Genomic DNA, 21,224 nt, shown 5'->3' on the forward strand with positions numbered 1-21,224 from the left:
CATTCAGTTTATTTCCTCCTGGAAATATTAGCCTTTCATTACGATGCTAAGTGTGAGCTTTTTTCTGAAGTTTTATGCATATAAATAATAGAACTCCAAAGAAAAGCAGGGACTCAGTTAATACATTTGTCAGTATACTGGTTGCTCTGAGAAGGAGTCAGGGATGTAACAAGGTAGGAAGTAGGGGGCTTATCATATGACAAAAGTCTGCTACTTTGTTGAGAAGTAATGGTATATACATAGGTTTTTAATTGTTGTTTAACCTGAACATAAAGATTTTACATATTCTTATGGTTTATATGATATTTAAACATGTTTTAGAAAAGTAGGACTGGGTAGAGTTCATCTCAGTAATATATATTTTTAACATTAGAAAATCAAATTTGCCACCAAATAAGGACGATGAGGAAATTACAGTTTTTGCAAATGGAGGCCACAGCCTTTAAGAGAGCATGTTTGTTGGCCTGGTAGAGACAAATGCCAGCATTCAAAGAATACACAGTAAATTTGTGGATTAGTAGACTCTAATATCGTGGCCCCAAATATTCACTACCCCCCTCTTTATAAGAGGATGATACCTCCACTCTATGTCAGGCTTTAGTTACAAAATTCAAGTGTAAGTGACAAGTATCACTCCTGAATGGAATCTACAAAGCATTCCATGACTCTGTCCACGAGGCAAACACCCCCAGGCAGGGATGATTCATCCAGTCTGGGTCTCAGAATTGCCACTGAACACCAACAGACAATAATGATAAAAAGAAGTTGCTGCTGTAATCTGAGTCACCTGGGGTTGCTTGTTAGAAAGAAGCTATAGTAAACTAGACTTCAGAACTCTGCAGTAGGAAAGGAGATAACAGAAGTCTCAGGCTATAGAATGTGAGGAAAGGATTTAGTTACTCTATATAAGGCCTGGGTATATTGAGAGATAGATGGATATTAGAGGAAAGAATAAACATCCAAATAGGAGAGAAGAACGACAGGCCGTGCAAAGGGCCATGTAATGGGAAAAATACGCTCAAGGAACAGGGTTGGGGGAGGAAGGGGAGGGAACCTCAAGGATGAAGGATATAATGCTCTGTCAGAGACTGCATCAAAGATAGAGAATTGGTGAAAGGTGGATTGAAAGAAGGAAATCTAAGCAAGCAAGAGGAAAGTGAAAGTGAAATCACTCAGTCGTGTCCGACTACGACCCCATGGACTGTAGCCTGCGCCAGGCTCCTCAGTCCATGGAATTTTCCAGCAAGGGTACTGGAGTGGGTTGCCATTTCCTTTTCCAGAGGATCTTCCCAACCTAGGGATCAAACCTGGGCAGACGCTTTACCGTCTGAGCCACCAGGGAAGCAAGAGGAAGATAGTCTCAATTTTTAGAGAAGGTTGTTGGTGAGGATAGCTGCTAGGAGAGATGTGGATGGGAGTAAATGAAGCACTTGAACTAGGCTGGTTTTGAAGAGCCAGCATGCTATCCATGTGCAGTGTTGGAACTTCACTCCCTGATTCTCCAACAGTGAAATGTTGACCCAGCCAGTTGCCAATAACCACAGAAATTGCATATAACAGCTTATTGGTTGTGTATTTACACTATAAAGTAAGAGATTTTTGACCTTCATACTAGTCTGTATCTGTAAACGTATAAATGCACTTAGAGCTACATTCTTTATCAGTATTTTCAAGAATGATTACAACAAAACAATATATTTTAAGAACATGGAAAGGAAAATATTTATAAATATTATACAGTAATTTGCCAAAACTTATTAAAAGTGAGTTTTAATAATTATTTTATATGGTACATTGTGGTTTTCAATATGTTACTGAATATTCACAAATTAAATGTTAAAATAAATTCTGACATGATTGAATGGCAAATTGAAGGACATTAATGATTTGGAAATGGGTATAACACAAACTAAATTTGAGTATATGATTTACTTAATTTTTTGTCAATTATGCTAAATTATTCAATTGGATTACTTAAATATTTGGTTTCAGATTCATTTACGTTTACAATTACTGTATTTACAAAATTATTATATTTTTTATGCAAGTCATTTGGCATTCAGTTTCCCTAGATTCTGTTATTGCACATCCAGAGATCTAATAGTGCAATGTAATCGGTGCTAAATTAATGAAAGAAAAGTTGATTCCATAATCACCTTAGTAAAGACAGGTTCTAAGCCATTTGGAGCAGTGGTTGGACGAAATCTTCTCCTTCTCCATGTTTCAGGTCTATTTTCTCTTGTGATTTTTCCACTGGTGGGAGGAAGTGGAGGAGGAATAGGCATAATGTAACGGTTAATGCTTGGAAATTGGTATCGATTCATTCCCTGGGAATTGTCCATGGAGTTCCTGAACTTCATCATTGCCTTCTTGCCCTATAATTAGATTTCATGACATAAGAATAAGTGAAATAGATTTGGGAACTCAACATAACTCAAAATTACAGACAAGACTATGATTGACATTGCAGGCAAACACAAGTGATATTAACAGGCAAACAAAGTGAAAGTGAAGTCGCTCACTCTTGTCCGATGCTTTGCAACCCCATGAACCCCTGCCAGGCTCTTCCATCCACAGGATTTTCCAGGCAAGAATACTAGAGTAGGTTGCTGTTTCCTTCTCCAAGGGATCTTCCTGACCCAGGAATCAAACATGGGTCTCCTGCACTGCAGGCTGACTCTTTACTGTCTGAGCCACCAGGGGAGCCCCACTTAATAGCCCTGTAAAGATCTCTTCAAAAAAATTAGAGATACCAAAGATGGGCTCAATAAAGGACAGAAATGGTATGGACCTAAGAGAAGCAGAAGATATTAAGAAGAGGTGGCAAGCATACACAGAAACTATACAAAAAAATATCTTCACAAACCAGATAATCATGATGATGTGATCACTCACTAGAGCCAGACATCCATGAACAAAGTTAGTGGAGGTGATGGAATTCCAGTTGAGCTTTTTTAAATCCTAAAAGATGATGCTGTGAAAGTGCTACACTAAATATGTCAGCAAATTCAGAAAACTCAGTAGTGGCCAAAGGACTGGAAAAGGTCAGTTTTCATTCCAATTCCTAAGAAAGGCAATGCCAAAGAATGCTCAAACTACCGCACAATTGCACTCATCTCACACATTAGTAAAGTATTGCTCAAAATTCTCCAAGCCAGGCTTCAGCAATACGTGAACCATGAACTTCCAGATGTTCAAGCTGGTTTTCCAAAAGGCAAAGGAACCAGAGATCAAATTGCCAACATCCGCTGGATCATGGAAAAAGCAAGAAAGTTCCAGAAAAACATCTATTCTGCTTTATTGACTATGCCAAAGCCTTTGACTGTGTGGATCACAATAAACTGTGGAAAATTCTGAAAGAGATGGGAAACTCAGACCATCTGACCTGCCTCTTGAGAAACCTGTATGCAGATCAGGAAGCAACAGTTAGAATTGGACATGGAACAACAGACTGGTTCCAAATAGGAAAAGGAGTACGTCAAGGCTGTATATTGTCACCTTGCTTATTTAACTTCTATGCAGAGCACATCATGAGAAATGCTGGGCTGGAAGAAGCACAAGCTAGAATCAAGATTACCAGGAAAAATATCAATCACCTCAGTTATGCAGATGACACCACCCTTATGGCAGAAAGTGGAGAAGAACTAAAGAGCCTCTTGATGAAAGTGAAAGAGGAGAGTGAAAAAGGTGGGTTAAAGCTCAACATTCAGAAAACGAAGATCACGGCATCCGGTCCCATCACTTCATGGCAAATAGATGGGGAAACAGTGGAAACAGTGGCTGACTTTATTTTTATGGGCTCCAAAATCACTGCAGATGGTGACTGCAGCCATGAAATTAAAAGATGCTTACTCCTTGGAAGGAAAGTTATGACCAACCTAGACAGCATATTCAAAAGCAGAGACATTACTTTGTCAACAAAGATCCGTCTAGTCAAGGCTATGGTTTTTCCAATAGTCATCTATGGATGTGAGAATTGGACTATCAAGAAAGCTGAGTGCCAAAGAATTGATGCTTTTGAACTGTGGTGTTGGAGAAGACTCTTGAGAGTCCCTTGGACTGCAAGGAGATCCAACCAGTCCATTCTAAAGGAGATCAGTCCTGGGTGTTCATTGGAAGGACTGATGTTGAAGCTGAAACTCCAGTATTTTGGCCACCTGATACGAAGAGCTGACTCATTTGAAGACCCTGATATTGGGAAAGATTGAAGGCAGGGGGAGAAGGGGACAACAGAGGATGGGACAGTTGGATGGCATCACCGACTCAATGGACATGAGTTTGGGTGGACTCTGGGAGTTGGTGATGGACAGGGAGGCCTGGCGTGCTGTGGTTCATGGGGTCGCAAAGAGTTGGACATGTCTGAATGATTGAACTGAATCACATTTCATGACATACAAATGCATGAAGTAGAAGTGGTAACCTAACACAACTCAAAATTACAGGCATTGACATTACATGCAAACACAACTGATATTAATAGGCAAACTTAGGACACCTCAATCTGTTGAAAAATGGCATTTTGCAGTATCCATAGCAAATCAAATTTTCATGAATTTCTAAACTTATTTAAGTATATATTTTAAACCAAACATACAATCATGGCATTTTTATAGCACTTTGGGGATTTTTCCTCAGTGATTTATTAAATATACAGGGACCCAGTACAGTGAAACAATTTAAAATCAATAGGTTTGAAGTGTTGTACTTCAAGACAGGATTGGGTAGTCCACTCAATGATGGGGTATTTGCACTTTTTTTTTTTACATTGATTTCACCTATCCAGGTGTTACAACATTCCTTGATAATATAGTTTCAAGTAATCAAAAACCTTGACTCCAACCCAAAGTCTTTATTCAAGTTATTTTCTCCTAGAAATTTAACTTGTAAGAATAAATTTTACCCAGTTAACTGCACAAGTACATTTATGTAAGTGTGTATAAGGATATACACAGGTATACTCACAAATATGTCTAAAAAATTTAATTGATCAGCTTGGGATTGACATGTACACACTGCAATATATAAAATAAAATGCTTTTCCATGACAAAAAGAGAAAAAAAATTTAGTTGAACTACCAAGTAAATCAGTAACAGGATAGTTAAATAAAATTTGCTTTGTTATAAAAGATTCTCATCAAGCTTTAAAAAGAATACTGTTAATCTATTCTTTCAGAGTCCTGACATAAAAAGCTCCATGAAGCATGGTCATACATTTCAGTTAAATAATTTATATGTGGATTTTGATAAAATCAGGGATGACTGGGTTTTGAACACAGTTCAGAACACAGTTCTGAACACAGGGTTGCCTTTAAGGATTTGGATTATTTGTGGGGGTGGAGCATATAAATTTAGTCAACATTTAAAAGTACCTTAATGACTAAAAAGTACCTAATGTATAATCAAAAATTTTAGTTTCACATGTATTTGACCATCTGAATTTTCAAATATTGATAATTTTTGTATATCTGAGGTAGTTTTCAAACTTTAGATTATCTTTAATCATTTAAATCTGTCTTATACCAATTTATTTAGTATTGTTTTAAATTTATTTTCAGCTGATTTATCTTTTATTTTGAGATGCTTAAATTGTAAAAAGTTATTTTTAAGAAAGAGAAGTCATTCCCAAACATTCTCATTGCTATTAAACAAAAGCAGATTAAATAAAGGCATGGGTACTCCATATTTTGATTGAAATAAACATTTATATGAACAGAAGGTATTTAGATAGATATTCACCAAGGGGCTTAGAATTATTAGATGGCTTGATGTTGCAGGTATTATTTATGCTCTCATTTTTCTTTTCTTACATTTTCCAATTTTTCTGTGCTGGTGTGCACTGACATTGTAATAACAAATATAAATTAAAGAAGTGAAAATAAGATAATAAAACAATAAAATCAATGAATTCAGAACTTTTTGGTCTTGGGAGGCTCTACTTTTAATTTCTAAGTAGTCATCCATCTTTGGCATGCCTTATTTGGTAATGAAGTTTAGTAAATTTTTTTAAAAATTAAACTTCTGCTCCATACCTTGCTTTTTCTTCTAGCCCAAAGAATCTTGGACATCTCCCTATGGCAGTATAAATAATTTACCTTATTTTTAAATATTATTTAATATGCTATAACATTTTTAAACGATAAATTCTTAGGTGTCTTCCAAACATTCACTATTGGAAATATTATAATTCTAAAATTCCTGAATCTATTTCTCTTCACAGGCATGTATGTTCCTAGGATAAATTCCAATATGCTAAAATGCTTGAGCATGTTCATTTAAAATGTTGATAAATATTTCCATACTGCCTTCACAAATAGTTGCACCAATTTCTGTTCCTATCAATAGTGTATAAGAAACTCTCATTCCAAGTATAATCATTTTGAGTCATGTCATTAATTTACTCAACAGCATCTCAACCAACCTGTTTTGACCACATTGCTTTTGCCTAACTCAAAGATCCTCACTCCTAACACTTGGAAAACTCAACTTACTTAAGTATGTCACACCTTCAAACAATTCCACCATACATATCTTTTACTATTTAGTGGGTGCTTACTACATACTCAGCAGTCATGCAAACTATTATTCTTTAGGAATTTCTTGTTTGATTTTATATTAAGTAATTTTCATCATCAATGCCATTGAAAGAATTACATGTCTTTCTTGGCAGTATATTTTGACTGTCTACATCACAGTATAAACTCCAAAAAGTCAGAGAACATTGTCTGCTTTGATAATTGATATATTACTAATGCCTAGAGCAGGACCCAGTCAAAGTAAATGCCCAATTAAATTCCACTGGATGAAAAATGTTAAGTTTAGCTGGTTGAAATTAACATGGAATTGATCTCAACCTTGTCAGCACCTATAAGCTACCATTTTTAAAATTAATTTATTTTTTAACTGAAGGATAACTTCTTTACAGAATTTTGTTGTTTACTGTCAAACCTCAAACATGAATCATAAGCTACCATTGAATGTCAATCCCTTACTCACTCACATCCCAAAACTTGGAAATGGTAAAATAAAAGGCCCTATAAAGATTTAATTAATAAATCTACCCAGTGCCTCAGAGCAGATTTGGAAAATCACCTAAAAGAAAATCATTTACTAGTCAGAAGAAATTGAATATTACCTGATTGATAATGGTCACATATCTAACAGAAAGTGGGTCCAATCAAGTAGAGTTAATAGACAATAGGAACTTAGAAAATAGTATGATCACCTTGGCAAACATGGAGAGTGCCCATCTGAGTACTATCCAAGGGAGAGGAAAGGCCACCCATTGGACTTTGAATATTTCCAGTCCTAAAGGCAAAGTTATCCCTGGAGGATTCAGAGGGCTTTAGCCAAAGACCTTTGAGCTTCCTGGTACCTTTGGCAAGCCCATTCCTAAGATGAGACAGATGCATTGGGCTAAGACAGCCTGATACCATTAACATTCCATTCTACCATATCCCCTCATTCTGATTCTGTACTCACTAGGCAACCTTCTCATTGTTCTCTGACTTCCCATCTAGGTCTGCCTACAAGGGGAAAATGTACTGTTTCTACAAGCTTTGATTTATTTGACATCTGGTGAATTAATGGCCCCTAATTATGATTTGATTCCCTATTTTGATTTACAATAGTGACAAAAATGGGCTTGTCACGTCTTAGTTTAGTTAGCTTGAGACAATATCTCAGGACCTGACCATTCCTGGACACTATCTTGAAATGGGAAATCTCTGGACATTTAAAGTGGAGATCAGATCCTAGAAAGTGTCAACTGAATTGGCTTATGACCCAATAACTTCTGCCCAGCTCTAAGTAGTATTCCCTAGACAAAATGCCACCACTTTTTAATTTATCCTTCTTTCCAAGAATATACTATTAAATTAACTAAAGTAAGATTTGTGAAAAGTGCTTCACCAGCTAAAAAACACAGTAGTTGGATTAAAATATTATTTATCATTTGGACGTTATATTCATACTTTTAATATGAAAAATAATTTATTTAAATTAATTTCTTAGTGACAAGGTCATCTGTCAGCTTTAGGTAAAAACATCTTAATTTCATATGTCTTACGTTTCCTAATAATGACAGGAACTAAATTCACCCATTTGAGCATAATTACAATTGTACTCATAACACAGGTTCTTTCTTAAGCTGGCAAATGTTTCTTCTTGGTCTTAGAAATACAAACAATACCTTTTCTAATTACTAAATGTCCCAATTGTCCTTCCCTGTTAGAGTAACTTATGTTTTATGACTTCCCTACCTCCTTTCTGTGCTTTGTTTAAAATAAGTGAAAATTACCTGAGACATAACCTTGAAAAAGAAGCATAGTCAAGCTTCTGAGTGTGATTAATTCAGGATTTTTTTAAGACAGACATTCTTTTCCTTCTATATCCAACCTTCTCCAGAGTCAAGCTTGAAGCAATTTCATACACTGATGGTAAAGTAAGTCAGCATGCAAATGCAAGCCTATTCTTGGAAATTTTCATTTTCTAGGTTTCATGCATTTTAAAATTTGGAAGCAGTCAACACTGTGTCTATTCTGTTAGAAGTCATATCTAGCCATAAAAAGATCCTCTTGGTTTTTATACAACCTTTCAAGTTCATGAGAGATCATCTTCTATTATTACAAGTCTATTCCTTACTATTTTTCCCAATAACACAGAAATTATAGGTCTTCCAATTAAAGTAAAATATAATTAAACAGAAGTACAGAGCAAGTGTTTAATAAGTACAGAATATAAATTTCACTGATCAGATTAATTGAATCTAGCATCTTAAAAACTGAGAAGAAAAAGCATTTACCCCAACGGGAAATGGAGTTTCAGTTTCCAGCAATGAGGTTTTTGATCTGGATCCCAAAGTTATCTTTGGAACAGTTCGTACTGCAGGATTACTGGGAAGAGGCTGTAATCGAATTGGAGGCTGCATATTTCCGGGAGCAGTGTATGGTCGAGGGGCTGTCTAGACAATTAGGGGAAAAAATTCCATTTAAATTAGTATCTTGACATGTTTCCAGAACCAATTAATAACTCAACAAATTGCCTAGAGTAATTAATGGTGCCTTTTTACTGAACAGATTAAACTTTAATTATGTGCTTCCATTATACATACTCTTATGACCCAATGTATTTGTTAAAACATATGGTATGGAAGTCTTCTACATACCTAAATGCCACAATTGTAGAGTATTTTAGATAAAGATGTTCTCTGTTAGGTTCCTATATTTTATTCGTACTGTAAACTCACTTACAATACCTAGTTGATGCTAAACACAGAATGAAAGTTTTAGTCGCTCAGTCATGTCCGACTCTTTATGACCCCATGGACTGTAGCCCACCAGGCTCCTCTGCCCATGGAATTCTCCAGGCAAGAATACTGGAGTGGGTTGCCATGCCCTTCTCCAGGGATCTTCCCAACCCAGGGTTCGAACCCAGGTCTCCCACATTGCAGGCAGATTCTTTATCATTTGAGTCACCTGGGAAGCCCTTTGTTCAATTAAATGTTAAGTTGAATAATGTTCCGATTTTAGAGACCTAGAGCATATGATTAGAATAAACTCATTCTAGGTTTAAGCCTTAAGACTAGTGCTGAAGTAAAAGCAGACAATATGATTTAAAATGAGGGAAGGCGAATGCTTACCTCCAATGCATTACCATTTATTCAATCTCTTCCTTGAACTATTAGGAAAACAAAAATAAGAACTGGTAACTGGCAACTTTGGAAAATACTATCAAAATGTAGATGTTCGGAGATGTTTTCCAACTAGACAGTTTCCATTTGCTCCTCTTCTCTGCCTTCTCCTTTCGGCTCTGGCTGTTGGGAGTCATTTCTTAGTGGACCATACCAACTAACCTCAGGTTTCCAGTCGGATTTGGCCAGTGAAAGACACTGGCAAGAGGTCAAAGACAGGAGGGAAGGAGACTGGGCTCCTAATGCTGCTGGACCCTCCTGCCAAGGTCACGATGGGCCAACTGGGTCCCTCCACCGAAGTCCACAGCTCTTCAGGAAGTCTTCTTCCAGAAACCGCCTGCTGGTTCTGGTCTCCAATACCTCCCTTTCCCCTTAGCCCTACATGATGTGGTTTCCCGCTGTGTTCACCCCAGCATGCTTTACAGCCCTAGTTGGTTTTCCTTAACCCTGCCTGCATCTTTCTAAATAGTTTCTTTATTAAACTCATCCTAATTACCCTATTTGTGTGAGCCATCTGTTTCCTGCTGAGACCCTGACTGATGCATTTTCTAATCAAGAATGCACTGCAGAGAACACCAAAAGTGCCAGTTCAGAGCATTAGATGTGCCTTTGGGAGCACAGACAGAACACTGTAACCTTAGCATAAAGATCAGCAATGTTTCAAAAATGGAAAAAACAAAACGTTTGGCTCAGTTGTTCTATTACAATAAAATACTGGTAAATCTGTTAAGAACAATACATGCAAATTTGGGTAAGAGGGTGTGAAAAAGATAGTATGTAAATGATTCATAAAAAAGGTTTATTACATTGACTCTAAAGAACAGTGACCACAAATATTCAACTCTGAAAAAGTGTTGTATAAATAAATAGAAAATGGTGATAGGGCTGCTCCCATGAGCAAAAATTGATCTTAGTACCATCTTGACAAACATGTTATACGTTGCCAAAGCTCTGCTTTTGTTAAGTCAGCGCTTACTGAATTCCAACTCTAGTCACTGTGAGGAGATGAAACAGTAATTTGTAACATCTAATGGCAACACAAGACAATTAGTGTCAACTGAACCACACAAATACTATCAAAGAGAGAATAATAACAAAATACCTGGGAACTAACGAAATTAGAACTAAAAGTTATTTGGAATAAGCCAATGAGACAAGCATTAAAAATGAAAGTTTCACAGAAGTAGTTACATTTTATCCAAATGAATGAGCAATAAAGGATAATGTTAAATAGAAAAGAGGGATGGTGAATTTGGACATCTAAGTAAGAAGAATCAGTTGTGAACCAAACATGGGAAGGAGAGCAAAAGTAATATATATCAAGATCTGTTTTCCTTTCTTCATGTAATACAACATTTATTAGGGAATATGTGTGCTGTGCTTAGTCACTCAGTTGTGTCCAACTCTGCTACCCCATGGACTGCAATCCATGGGGATTCTCCAGGTAAGAACACTGGAGTGGATTGCCATGCCCTCCTCCAAGGGATCTTCCCAGCCCAGGGATCGATCCCAGGTCTCCCACATTGCAGGCAAATTCTTTCCTGACTGATCCACCAGAGAAGCCCAAAAATACTGGAGTGGGTAGCCTACTCCTTCTCCAGGGGATCTTCCCAACCTAGGAATCATACTGGGGACTCCTGAATTGCAGGCAGATTATTTACCAGCTGAGCTACGAAGGAAGCCGATTAGGGAAGATGGCTATAACAAATAAGAACTATATTTCCCAGCATCTTTTCTAATTCCATATAGACGTTTGCCTCAGTTTTGTCCAATGAGATGTGAGCAGAAGTGATATATGAAACTTCCAGATCATGCTCTTAGAAAGAAAAGAAGTGTCTTCACTTTCCCCTATCCTCTTCTCTCAAGCTGAAATATCCACATGGTAATATACAGGGATGCCTGGCGTGCTCCAGCCCATGGGGTCACAAAGGGTTGGACATGACTGAGCAACTGAACAACAAAAATATGCCATCGTGGCTTGAATGGATGAAGACCACACACTAAATATAGCAGATCAGTGACCCAAAAGGAGTCTGAGCTTTTTATGACTGAGAAAGTAGAGACAGCACAGGACCTGAAACGTAAGATGGGGAGCATATCCTCACATTAAAGTGGTTATCTTGGTCTCTGCACACAAACCTAGACAGGAAACCAAGTGGATTGACTAGAACAACATTTAGTTTAAAGAAATAGGACGTAAGCCTCTATGAGCCAAAAGGTGCAAGGTCTTAAAACCCACAAAGAGAAATCAAGCTAGATGTTTTCTGAGAAAGGGAATCAGATTATCCAAAAGAATTCTTTTGATCTCTGTGAAAGAAATATGCCTTAAGACTCACTCCTGTCTAAAAATCCAACCGAATAAAAATACACTGAACGCAGGATTTGGAAAGCAGGTTCCTATAAACTAAAACATGATCTATTTGCTGCTGTGCTCTAAATGTTACTTCCCCACATTTGCATTCAGTTAGATGAATGTGGCAGTCAAATGTTTAACTGATTACATGTATCTCTAAAAAACAAATCTGTACCATTCAACTAACAGCTGTGAGCTACAAACTGTTGTAGTTCACATCAGAAGCCACCTTAAATTTGCTACACTTTAAACTGTTCATAATGTATTTTCTGGGAATAAATATGGCACTGTAGCTTAACATTTTCAAAACGGTACCAGAATGTGAATTGAAATTCACTACCTGGTGATTACTCAGCATAGCTGAGCATTTCTAATTCTTCTAAGAAAATCTCTGGGGGTGAATTTTCCAAGCATGTACAAAATTACTTGAATGACTCTCCACAGTTTTAATGGCATGGTGCAGCTAAAAGCTACATGCTATTTTGAAAGTCCAGGTGCAATTAGTGATCAAGTGCAGTAGCTATTCACTGTATGCTTTCTTTACTCACTCAAGAAAGTTAAAAGAGAAAAATGAATGGCAGTATCCCCAAAGGATTATCTTCATCCCAATAGCACCTAGAGGTCAGGAGTCAAGTTTCGAGGATATGTAAGCAAGTCAGGAAAACAAAAAAGAAGGACTTGAATGCTGTAAAATGCGAAGTACAATTCCAAGATCACAATAGGTATCCCTTCCAGGGCAGAAGCACTGCCCAGGGGGTGATCAAGTGAGGGATCCTGGCTTACCAGATAGAAAGGCTGCTAAAGTGCTGGTGTCAGTGTTTCCTGTAATTTTTAAATTACTTTCTCACTCCTGCCACATTAAGATCTCCTGGATGTATCATAAACTACTTATTGAGGCTGTTCAGCTGGAAAATTGAAAAAAAAGCCTTTCAAGGTTTTTTTCTCCCTAAAACAGGTGGGAAGATAGAAAACGGAACTTGATTATTTCTTTTGTTTCACCCAGGATAAGGTTTTGAAATTCTAGTGAATCTGCCACCCAATGAAAGAATATTTGTGTACATATACATTTAAATGAAGCCTGGAAATATGGTAACAACAAAGGAAAGACAGTTGCTTTTCATAACTTGAGCTGTTCATTGGTAAATGTCAAAATATATTTACCTTTGAAAAATGTCAAACCTTAACACTATATGTGATGAATCTACTTCAATAATCTGTGAAAGCACTGCAATACCTCTATAAATACTATGCAATCCAAAAAATGTTCATGCTAACAAGGAAATATATTAGGCCACAAAAAGCAAGAATAAAGACATCATCAAAGTTATTTGTTGAAAGCTGAAACCATCAACTGCCAGCAAATATTTTGCAAATCTCTTCCTGTATTTATATTGTTTCAAGCTACCTATTCCTTTAAGCGAATACCACCCCTAGGTTGTAAATGAATTGAACTAGAATGAAATGTAGGGGTGTGTGATTTCTTTAAATAGAATTTTTGTGCGTTTAATTATTTTTCTTTTAGATTATGTACATATACTTCTGATAAAAGAAGCTCAGATGTAAGTATCTGGTTCGTGTTCTGTAGCATATTGAATTTGTGTGCATAAAAACCCTTTTCAGATAAGGTAAGAGTAGAGACAATAGCAAGAACAGGATCCAGAAGTCAGAAAACACAGAACATGTATGAAACAACCAACGGCTCAATTGTGCTGCACTACAGTCCATAGGGTCACAAAGAGTCAGACACAACTGAAGTGACTTGGCACACTCGCACACAGGGTGCTAAAGGGTAATGGTGAGGAAAAATATTAAGATAGCTAAACTGATGTCATGTGGTTTGGAATCTTAAATGTCAGTTGCAAGAGTCTGGATTTCTCTATAGGCAACACAGAGCCAGTGAAGGTACTTGGGCATATAAGTAACAAATAATCTGCACTTCAAGAAAACTAATCTAGTAGTAACAAAATGGATTTGAGAGTGGTGACATTGGATGAAGGTGGGACATTCAGTAGGCACAGAGTTGAATGGATATAAGACTATAAGGATGATACAACCATGTACCCAGAGAGCATTCTTTCTGAGAGTTATAAGAAATCATGAATTAATTATTGGCATGGTGCAAGTCAGCATGATTAATGTGACTCACCGGTGTTACTGGACTGGAATGCCCTTCATCAACCAGAACACTATGGCCACGGTTAGTCTTGGGGCCAACGGGGGGGCGGGGAGACAGGAGGGGTATATTATTTTCTATAGTCCATCTCGTGTGCTCTCCCTAGAATAAGAAAGTGATTTAACAAATCAATGCATAATTAGTCATCTAGGTTAAATTAATACCTGCCAGAGAAGAAGTGTTATATGACTAGAGAAGTTCTTTCTCGTGCTTTTCAAAAGTACTCCATCCAGGGACCATCATAATAATGAGGAGATGTTTCCACAGCTGTACTAGAGAGTTGAGTATGGTAGTGAAAGGCAAGAAATTGAGTATGCTTTACCAAAAGGAATAGCTGTGCTCATGGTAATAGCCACAGATGCAATGTATCCTTAGTTTTAGCATAATGTTTATTAATTTGCTTGAAGCAGATCACTAAAGAAGCACAATGTTCCTCACTACTCTGGTCAGTAGACACTACCAGAAAGTATTACATTTCTGTCTTAAAAAAATTAAATAATGCCATAAGCAAAAGGTTACATATGACATAAGGGGAGCCTAAAATATAAGCCTTTTGCCAAGTGCAGCTACAGGTGAAAATTGTGATGAATAAAAACTGTACAAGGAGGAAATAAAGTGTCTATCAGGAATTTCTGCCAATGTTGCAACATGCCCATGTACCTGGTTAGTGTGTCTGGCAATACAGGCAAGAGTGAATACAACACTGTTTCAGAGACCATTTCCAGTAACCATTTTCTCCATCAACACTTCAGCAGATAAATTATAGAATCTATCATTCCTTGACAGAGAACACTATTGGCAAAGTTGACTTAACTACAAATCTTTCCACACCAACTTTTCTGATCCGGAGAAACTGACCTATTGCCTGTTATTCAACAAAACTTTTATAACAATACTATGTTTTGACCAAGATAAAATTGACAGATTTGAGTTTATCAAGCAAGAGGGAAAATTACTGTTTCCTACTGCAAGTTATTCCACAGAAGCTTCACGAATATTCATCAGTTTGTGAAATGTGTCTGAAGTCCCACATTTGTAGCACTACACTGAAAATGAAGAACAACATGTGGGCTTGAATGACTCAACAAATTGAGTAAAACTGCCAACCTAAACTGAAACCTTTCAAACATGCCTAATTGAATCTCTCATGTCTTAATTTAAATTTATACATTCCCTAAGTTGACTGCAAACAAGAAATATCAAATGCAAAAGTAGAAAACAGGAATTTCTAAATGACTTCACAGAACCTCTAAATCTTATGTTTTGTTTGCTAATATAGATCTTTCCTACCATATATTTTCAAAGGTCACATTCACATGAAAAAGTACTATTGGATAATTCTTAAAATGCTCCATTTTTGATAACATTGAGAACATCACAGTCTATTTTTACCTTCTTATGACAAACAAATCTTTTGGCCTCTATCACAAATCAATCAAGAAAATACAGAAGCAAAATTTCAAACTTGAGGACATTTTCAAGTTTTTCTTTCAACTAATTGTGCCTTATATAATTTCTCTTGTACAGTAGCTCCTATTTTGTTATGATCTTCCAAAATAACAGTGGCCAAGATTCAAGTATGGTGGAACCATTTGATGTCAGTTATGAGTTACCCAAAATAAAGTGACCCCAAAGAGCTTCAATAATAGTACCACTGACCTTCAAAATCATGAAATAATATTATGAAGTAAAATAGTTATGGAACTCCTTACCTTAAATCTCTGAATTCGCTCCTTCTTAGCTAAGGTCTCCAGTTTCTTTTTTATTTCAAGCTGATGGTAACGCTAAACAAAGAGGAAAGAGTGAAGGAAAGCATCATATCAATTATAGTAAAGAATTTTTGAGAGGAAAATAACCCCACTAGCTACCGGTATTCTCAATTACCCCTCTTGTCACTGAGATGGAGAAGAATCATGTGCATAAGTGTGCAAGTGGGAATATAAATTGGTACAACTCTTTGGAAAGCCAATTCCTAACATACATTAGGCAGTTAAAAGTGCTCCTACTGATAACCCATAAATTTCACTTCTAAACCTAGGGGAAAATCTAAATAATAATTAAAAAAATGTTTTATGAACAAAGATGCTGTCTGAAAGTTTTTTTTTTCCCCTTCAAAGCAAAAATTCAGAAGCATTATAAACCTTAAAGAGAATGGTTTAAGTTTGGGGCACATCCATATAAACGGGACAGAATGTAATTTTTAAAATAAGGTTCCAAAAGATTTGGCTTTAAAAATGGAAAATGCGTGTAATGCTGATAAAAGTAGAATGCTGAACTGCTTGGAAATGCAATTTTGTTGATCAAGCTCACATCGTGTGCCTGTCCCAGTGTTGGGAGAGTGCTTTGTGAAATATCATCTCTTCCTGAACAAGGCCAATTGCTAAGCAGTCTAGTTCTACAAATGAAGGAAGTGAGGCAGAGGACCATGAACTTACCCCAGGTCACACATCTAGTCAATGGTAGAACTGTAATTTGAATCCTAGTCCTGGGCTTCCCTGGCGGCTCAGCTGGTAAAGAATCATCCTGCAATGCTGGAGACCTGGATTCGATCCCCTGGAGAAGGGAAAGGCTACCCACTCCCTGGAGAATTCCATGGACTGTATAGTCCATGGGGTTGCAAAGAGTTGGCACGACTGAGCGATTTTCACTTTCCTTCTGACATTAACTTCCTGGCTTGTCTTTTTTTTTTTTTTTTTTTTGGAGAAACCATGTTTCTCTCACACCATGATATGGGTTTATTAATGTCTACATATGAATAGACAAAAGACAAAAAAGAAATGTGACTGTTAACAACAGTTATCTCTGAGAGGAGAAATTATGCACAGCTCTTTTCATTTTTTAATGCTTTCTTATGTTTTTCAATGGAGAAGGAAAGAGCAACCCACTCCAGCATTCCTGCTTGGAGAATCCCAGGGACGGAGGAGCCTGGTAGGCTACAGTCCATGGGGTCGCAAAGAGTCGGACATGACTGAGCCACTTCACTATGTTTTCCAAAGTTTTAGTAGTATATTAGTTATATAACTTAAAAATAAATTTCATGTAAAAATAATCTGCTTATAATTCAATTTGAAATCATTCAGACACCTTTGAGAGTGTTTGATATACTGTCGCTTTTAAAAACTGTTTTTTAACTGTTCTTGATCCCCTCCTGCTGCCTTTAAGACCCTGCAGACTCAATCATTCCCTCTCTAAGTATCATCAATCCTCTTCTCAAAGCCTTTCTTCTCTTTCTTTCCTGTTATCTCACCCACTTATCACCAAACTTCATTAGATTCACTATCAACCATTTCCCACCTTCCGCTTATTCTCGCCTCGCTGCAGTTCCCCTCTCCATCCTCACTCCTCTGTGTGTGTGTGAGTGCTCAGTCGCCTCAGCCATGTCTAACTCTTTGCAACCCTGTAGCCTGTAGCCCACCAGGCTCCTCTGTCCATGGGGTTCTCCAGGCAAGAACAATGGAGAGGGTTGCCATGCCCTCCTCCAGATCTTCCAGATCCAGGGATCAAACCAATGTCTCCTGCATTGCAAGAGGATTCAAGGGGGGCTTCAAGGAAGCCCCACTCCTTTCTACCATCTCTGAAACCACTTCCCCAAGACTACCAATGGCTTTGCCCTTGAGGTCACACAGGATTTCCTTTTCTCCCCAGTAGTCATCCCACGGAACCATTCTGTAGCTTGTAAGACCCTGCTGGCATTTGGGTCACCGCTCTGTCAGGTTTTCCCACCAGTTGGAGGTTCTTATCTAGTCCATGTCGTTGTTCCCAATTTCCTGCGAGGCACACACCACCATGCTAGAAAGCTCAGGGCGCCTCAGGGGCCTCCCTCCCTCTCCTGGTCCAGGCAGAGTCGGTCTCTCTGTTCTCTCTCCCTCTTCCCGATCCCCATGGACAGCTGCTTCTCCCCGGCACTTCCACTACTGCTGTGAGCCCACACCCTCTGGCAACAGCTTCCTAATTGACCTCCCACCTCCAATCTTTTCCAGCTCATTAATCCATCTTCCACATTTTTAGCAACATCATCTTTCTAAAGCAGCTCTGCTCATTAATTTCACTCCCCTGCTGAAAAATGTTTCATCGCCTCATCACCTACACACCTAACCTAGCTGAGAATTGAAGGCCTCAAGAAACAGGGCCCCAAACTTACTAGAGAGTGTCACTTGCTGCCGCTCTTTCAGCCAACTCACAGTGCAGTCTGGCCTCAGTGAGCTTTCTTTTCCACCCACAATGTCCCCTCACACCTCTGCAACTTCACACCTGCTTTGCCTAGATCTTTTCATGTCAAGCTGCATTCAGTCCTCTAGGCTCAGTTCAAATGGCAGGACCTCTGTTCAGCTTCTTCCTACTCTCACAGAGGCAAGTCATCATCCCCTGCTTTTCGGGCTCAATCTCTTTGTTCCTCTCATCTAGCATGTGATCACTTTCTACAGCATTTTTTAAAAAATTTTCTCTCGCAGCTACATCATGTAACCCCATACTGGTACATGGTAAGCTTGCAATTAACTTTTCTTGCATGAATGAATATATGAATATTAAAACAACATTAGTAAACAGTATTGGCATAAACTAAATGTGAGACAAAGGTGACAATTTAGAAATACTGAATATTTTATTTTTAATTATATTAATATATTGTGTATAATATAAAATTATATATTATGCATTAACATTTATCTGAACTATTTATTTCAAACTTTAAGAATACACAAAGACTTTAATAATTGCATATTTAATAGTTATGATGTGTGCATTATATGAAACTTTAGAAAACCAAAGTTCAAGGATCAAGACTAATATAGAACTTGGTCCCTATTGATTAAGTTTGAAATTATGTACAGGTTAATTTTACACTGTACTATTTTTTCAACATTAGTTGTAGAATTCCAACTAATACTTTTACAAGGAAGTGAATTTGGGAGCCATGAACAATGATTCTATATAATTCATGCACATGATATAAGTCACAAAGTGACTCAGCCATGACTTGGTCGCTCAGTCATATCTGATTCTGCAACCCCACGGACTATAGCCTGCCAGGCTCCTCTGTCCATGTAATTCTCTAGGCAAGAATACTGGAGTGGGTATCCATTCCTTTCACCAGGGGATCTTCCTGACCCAGGGTTTGAACCCTGGTCTCCTACACTGCAGGCAGATTCTTTACTGCCTGAGCCACCAGGGAAGCCCATAAATCACAAAATGAATTCCTAAATGAACAAATCATACACATCTGAAGTGAGCATAGCACTTGCTCACTTTAGTAGCAGCATGCTAATAAATATTTTCAGTGACACTACACCCACTCCAGTACTCTTGCCTAGAAAATCCCATGGATGAAGGAGCCTGGCAGGCTATAGTCCATGGGGTCCCTAAGAGTCGGACACGACTGAGCAACTTCACTTCGCTTCGCTTCACACTTAGTACTGGTTTACTCTTGAATCTACGGTTACTCATAATTGTATAGTGCACCCACAGGTTGATGGTTTCATGAGCCAAGTTTTCTGATTTACTGCTACTTGGTCAAGCAGAGAAGTGATATGCTTTTCCACAGACATTAAAACGATGTTGATGCTTGAAACTACAAGTTCCATGGAGCAAGGCTAAAATGATTTATCAAATTAGCTAGATATCCTTCTAAAAATGCCATGTCAGAGTGGGAAAAAAAAGTTGTGGATGCTTGGGTTGTGAATCTATGCTGACCAATGTAGCCTAAAGAAGGAGGGACGGCAGATGTTCCAATGCCTGTTCCTTGAAATTTAGCATACGGCTGAGCTTCGGAGCCTTCAAAGAATAACAAATCTGAAATAATTCATGGCAGTGGAATTACTGATATTTAAACAGATGTCACTTTTTTTTTAGCAAATGGAAATTGAGGTACAGATGGTGAGGACTGGTATGTTTTAAAGTAGCCATTATGGACTAAAAATCTACATTTGTTAAGTTAAATATCACAAATTATACAACGATGTCCATATTTTTCCCTAACTGAAATGAAGAAATGCTTACTTTGGTGTCTTGCCTCCTCTCACTACCTAGAGAGATATACAGTATTTCTCAAGTCACCTTGTTTCATTCATTTTTAATGAAATACAGGAAGAATTCCCCCTGCTTCTGGGTACAGAAAGTATTAATTTTCTTACTAGAAAGTATCAGTTGTGAAGGAAATAGTTAATATTTGTACCTCCATATCAAGAACCTTATGGAAAATAGCCTGGGCTAAGCACTCCCGGATATATTTTTGGTGATCCTTCTTCATGATGTTTAGTTTGTATTCCTTTTCAGAAAGTATTCTTCCATTTCTTGTGATCTGTCATAAATAAATAAAACGTACATAGAAACACAAAGCAGAGAAATAGATGGACAGTCAGTCAATCAGAAAGAGAAATAGGCAGCATCTTTAAAGCCTAGAGTATAGTACTATGGTTCACTTTTAATGAATGTTTCATAAGGGGGTAAAAAAAGCAAAAGGCGGTCTCATAAACTCATCATTGGGAAAACACATACAGGTGGTACACTTGATGTTTAAAACAAGGTTTTCATTAGTGTAACAATTTTCCCTTGATAGAACCCAGGTGTTCTTTTCATTTTTTTTTTTTTTAACACATTGGGGAAGAAGGGGGAGTGCTACCTTGAAACAATGAATAGGAGCAGTGATCACAAGACTGATGATCTCACAGGAAATACTTTGAAGGGCAAAACATGTAAGCTACAGAGGATCTCATCAATTTGTTTTTAAAATAATTGGTTTCATTACTTTGTTTTCACACTGCTTTTCTTCTTCTACTCTCCAGCCCAGAATGTAATTTAATTTGCTGCGATTCAGATATTTTCAGATTATATGGTACTACAGATACAAAGTATCCCAGCTGGGTTTCCAGAGACATCATTGCAAGTGCCAGGAGTGATAGTTTCTGATTTTTATTTTATTCCTTCCTAAGTGCTATGGGTATATTTGTTCTATTTTTAATATCTTCCCTAAGCTGAGGATGTTATACTTCCTAGAATGTTCATCTTCTTCC

General features: G+C 37.5%; 1 protein-coding gene across 2 annotated transcripts in view; it reads right to left on the bottom strand.

Moving 5' to 3' along the window:
• ERICH3 (glutamate rich 3) overlaps positions 1 to 21,224 on the bottom strand; it is a 126,837-nt gene that overhangs the window by 69,984 nt on the left and 35,629 nt on the right. The window contains exons 3-7 of one of the 2 annotated variants that reach the window (XM_069594755.1): positions 20,387 to 20,512; positions 15,927 to 15,998; positions 14,188 to 14,316; positions 8,801 to 8,959; positions 2,157 to 2,375 (exon numbers count right to left, since the gene is read on the bottom strand). In XM_069594755.1, the coding sequence (XP_069450856.1) occupies positions 2,157 to 2,375; positions 8,801 to 8,959; positions 14,188 to 14,316; positions 15,927 to 15,998; positions 20,387 to 20,512 (705 nt within the window). The remainder of the gene's footprint in view (positions 1 to 2,156; positions 2,376 to 8,800; positions 8,960 to 14,187; positions 14,317 to 15,926; positions 15,999 to 20,386; positions 20,513 to 21,224) is intronic. The other variant, XM_069594765.1, reaches the window with a different exon arrangement.

The sequence above is a fragment of the Ovis canadensis genome, chromosome 1 (assembly GCF_042477335.2).
Source record: "Ovis canadensis isolate MfBH-ARS-UI-01 breed Bighorn chromosome 1, ARS-UI_OviCan_v2, whole genome shotgun sequence".
Classification (NCBI taxonomy): domain Eukaryota; kingdom Metazoa; phylum Chordata; class Mammalia; order Artiodactyla; family Bovidae; genus Ovis; species Ovis canadensis.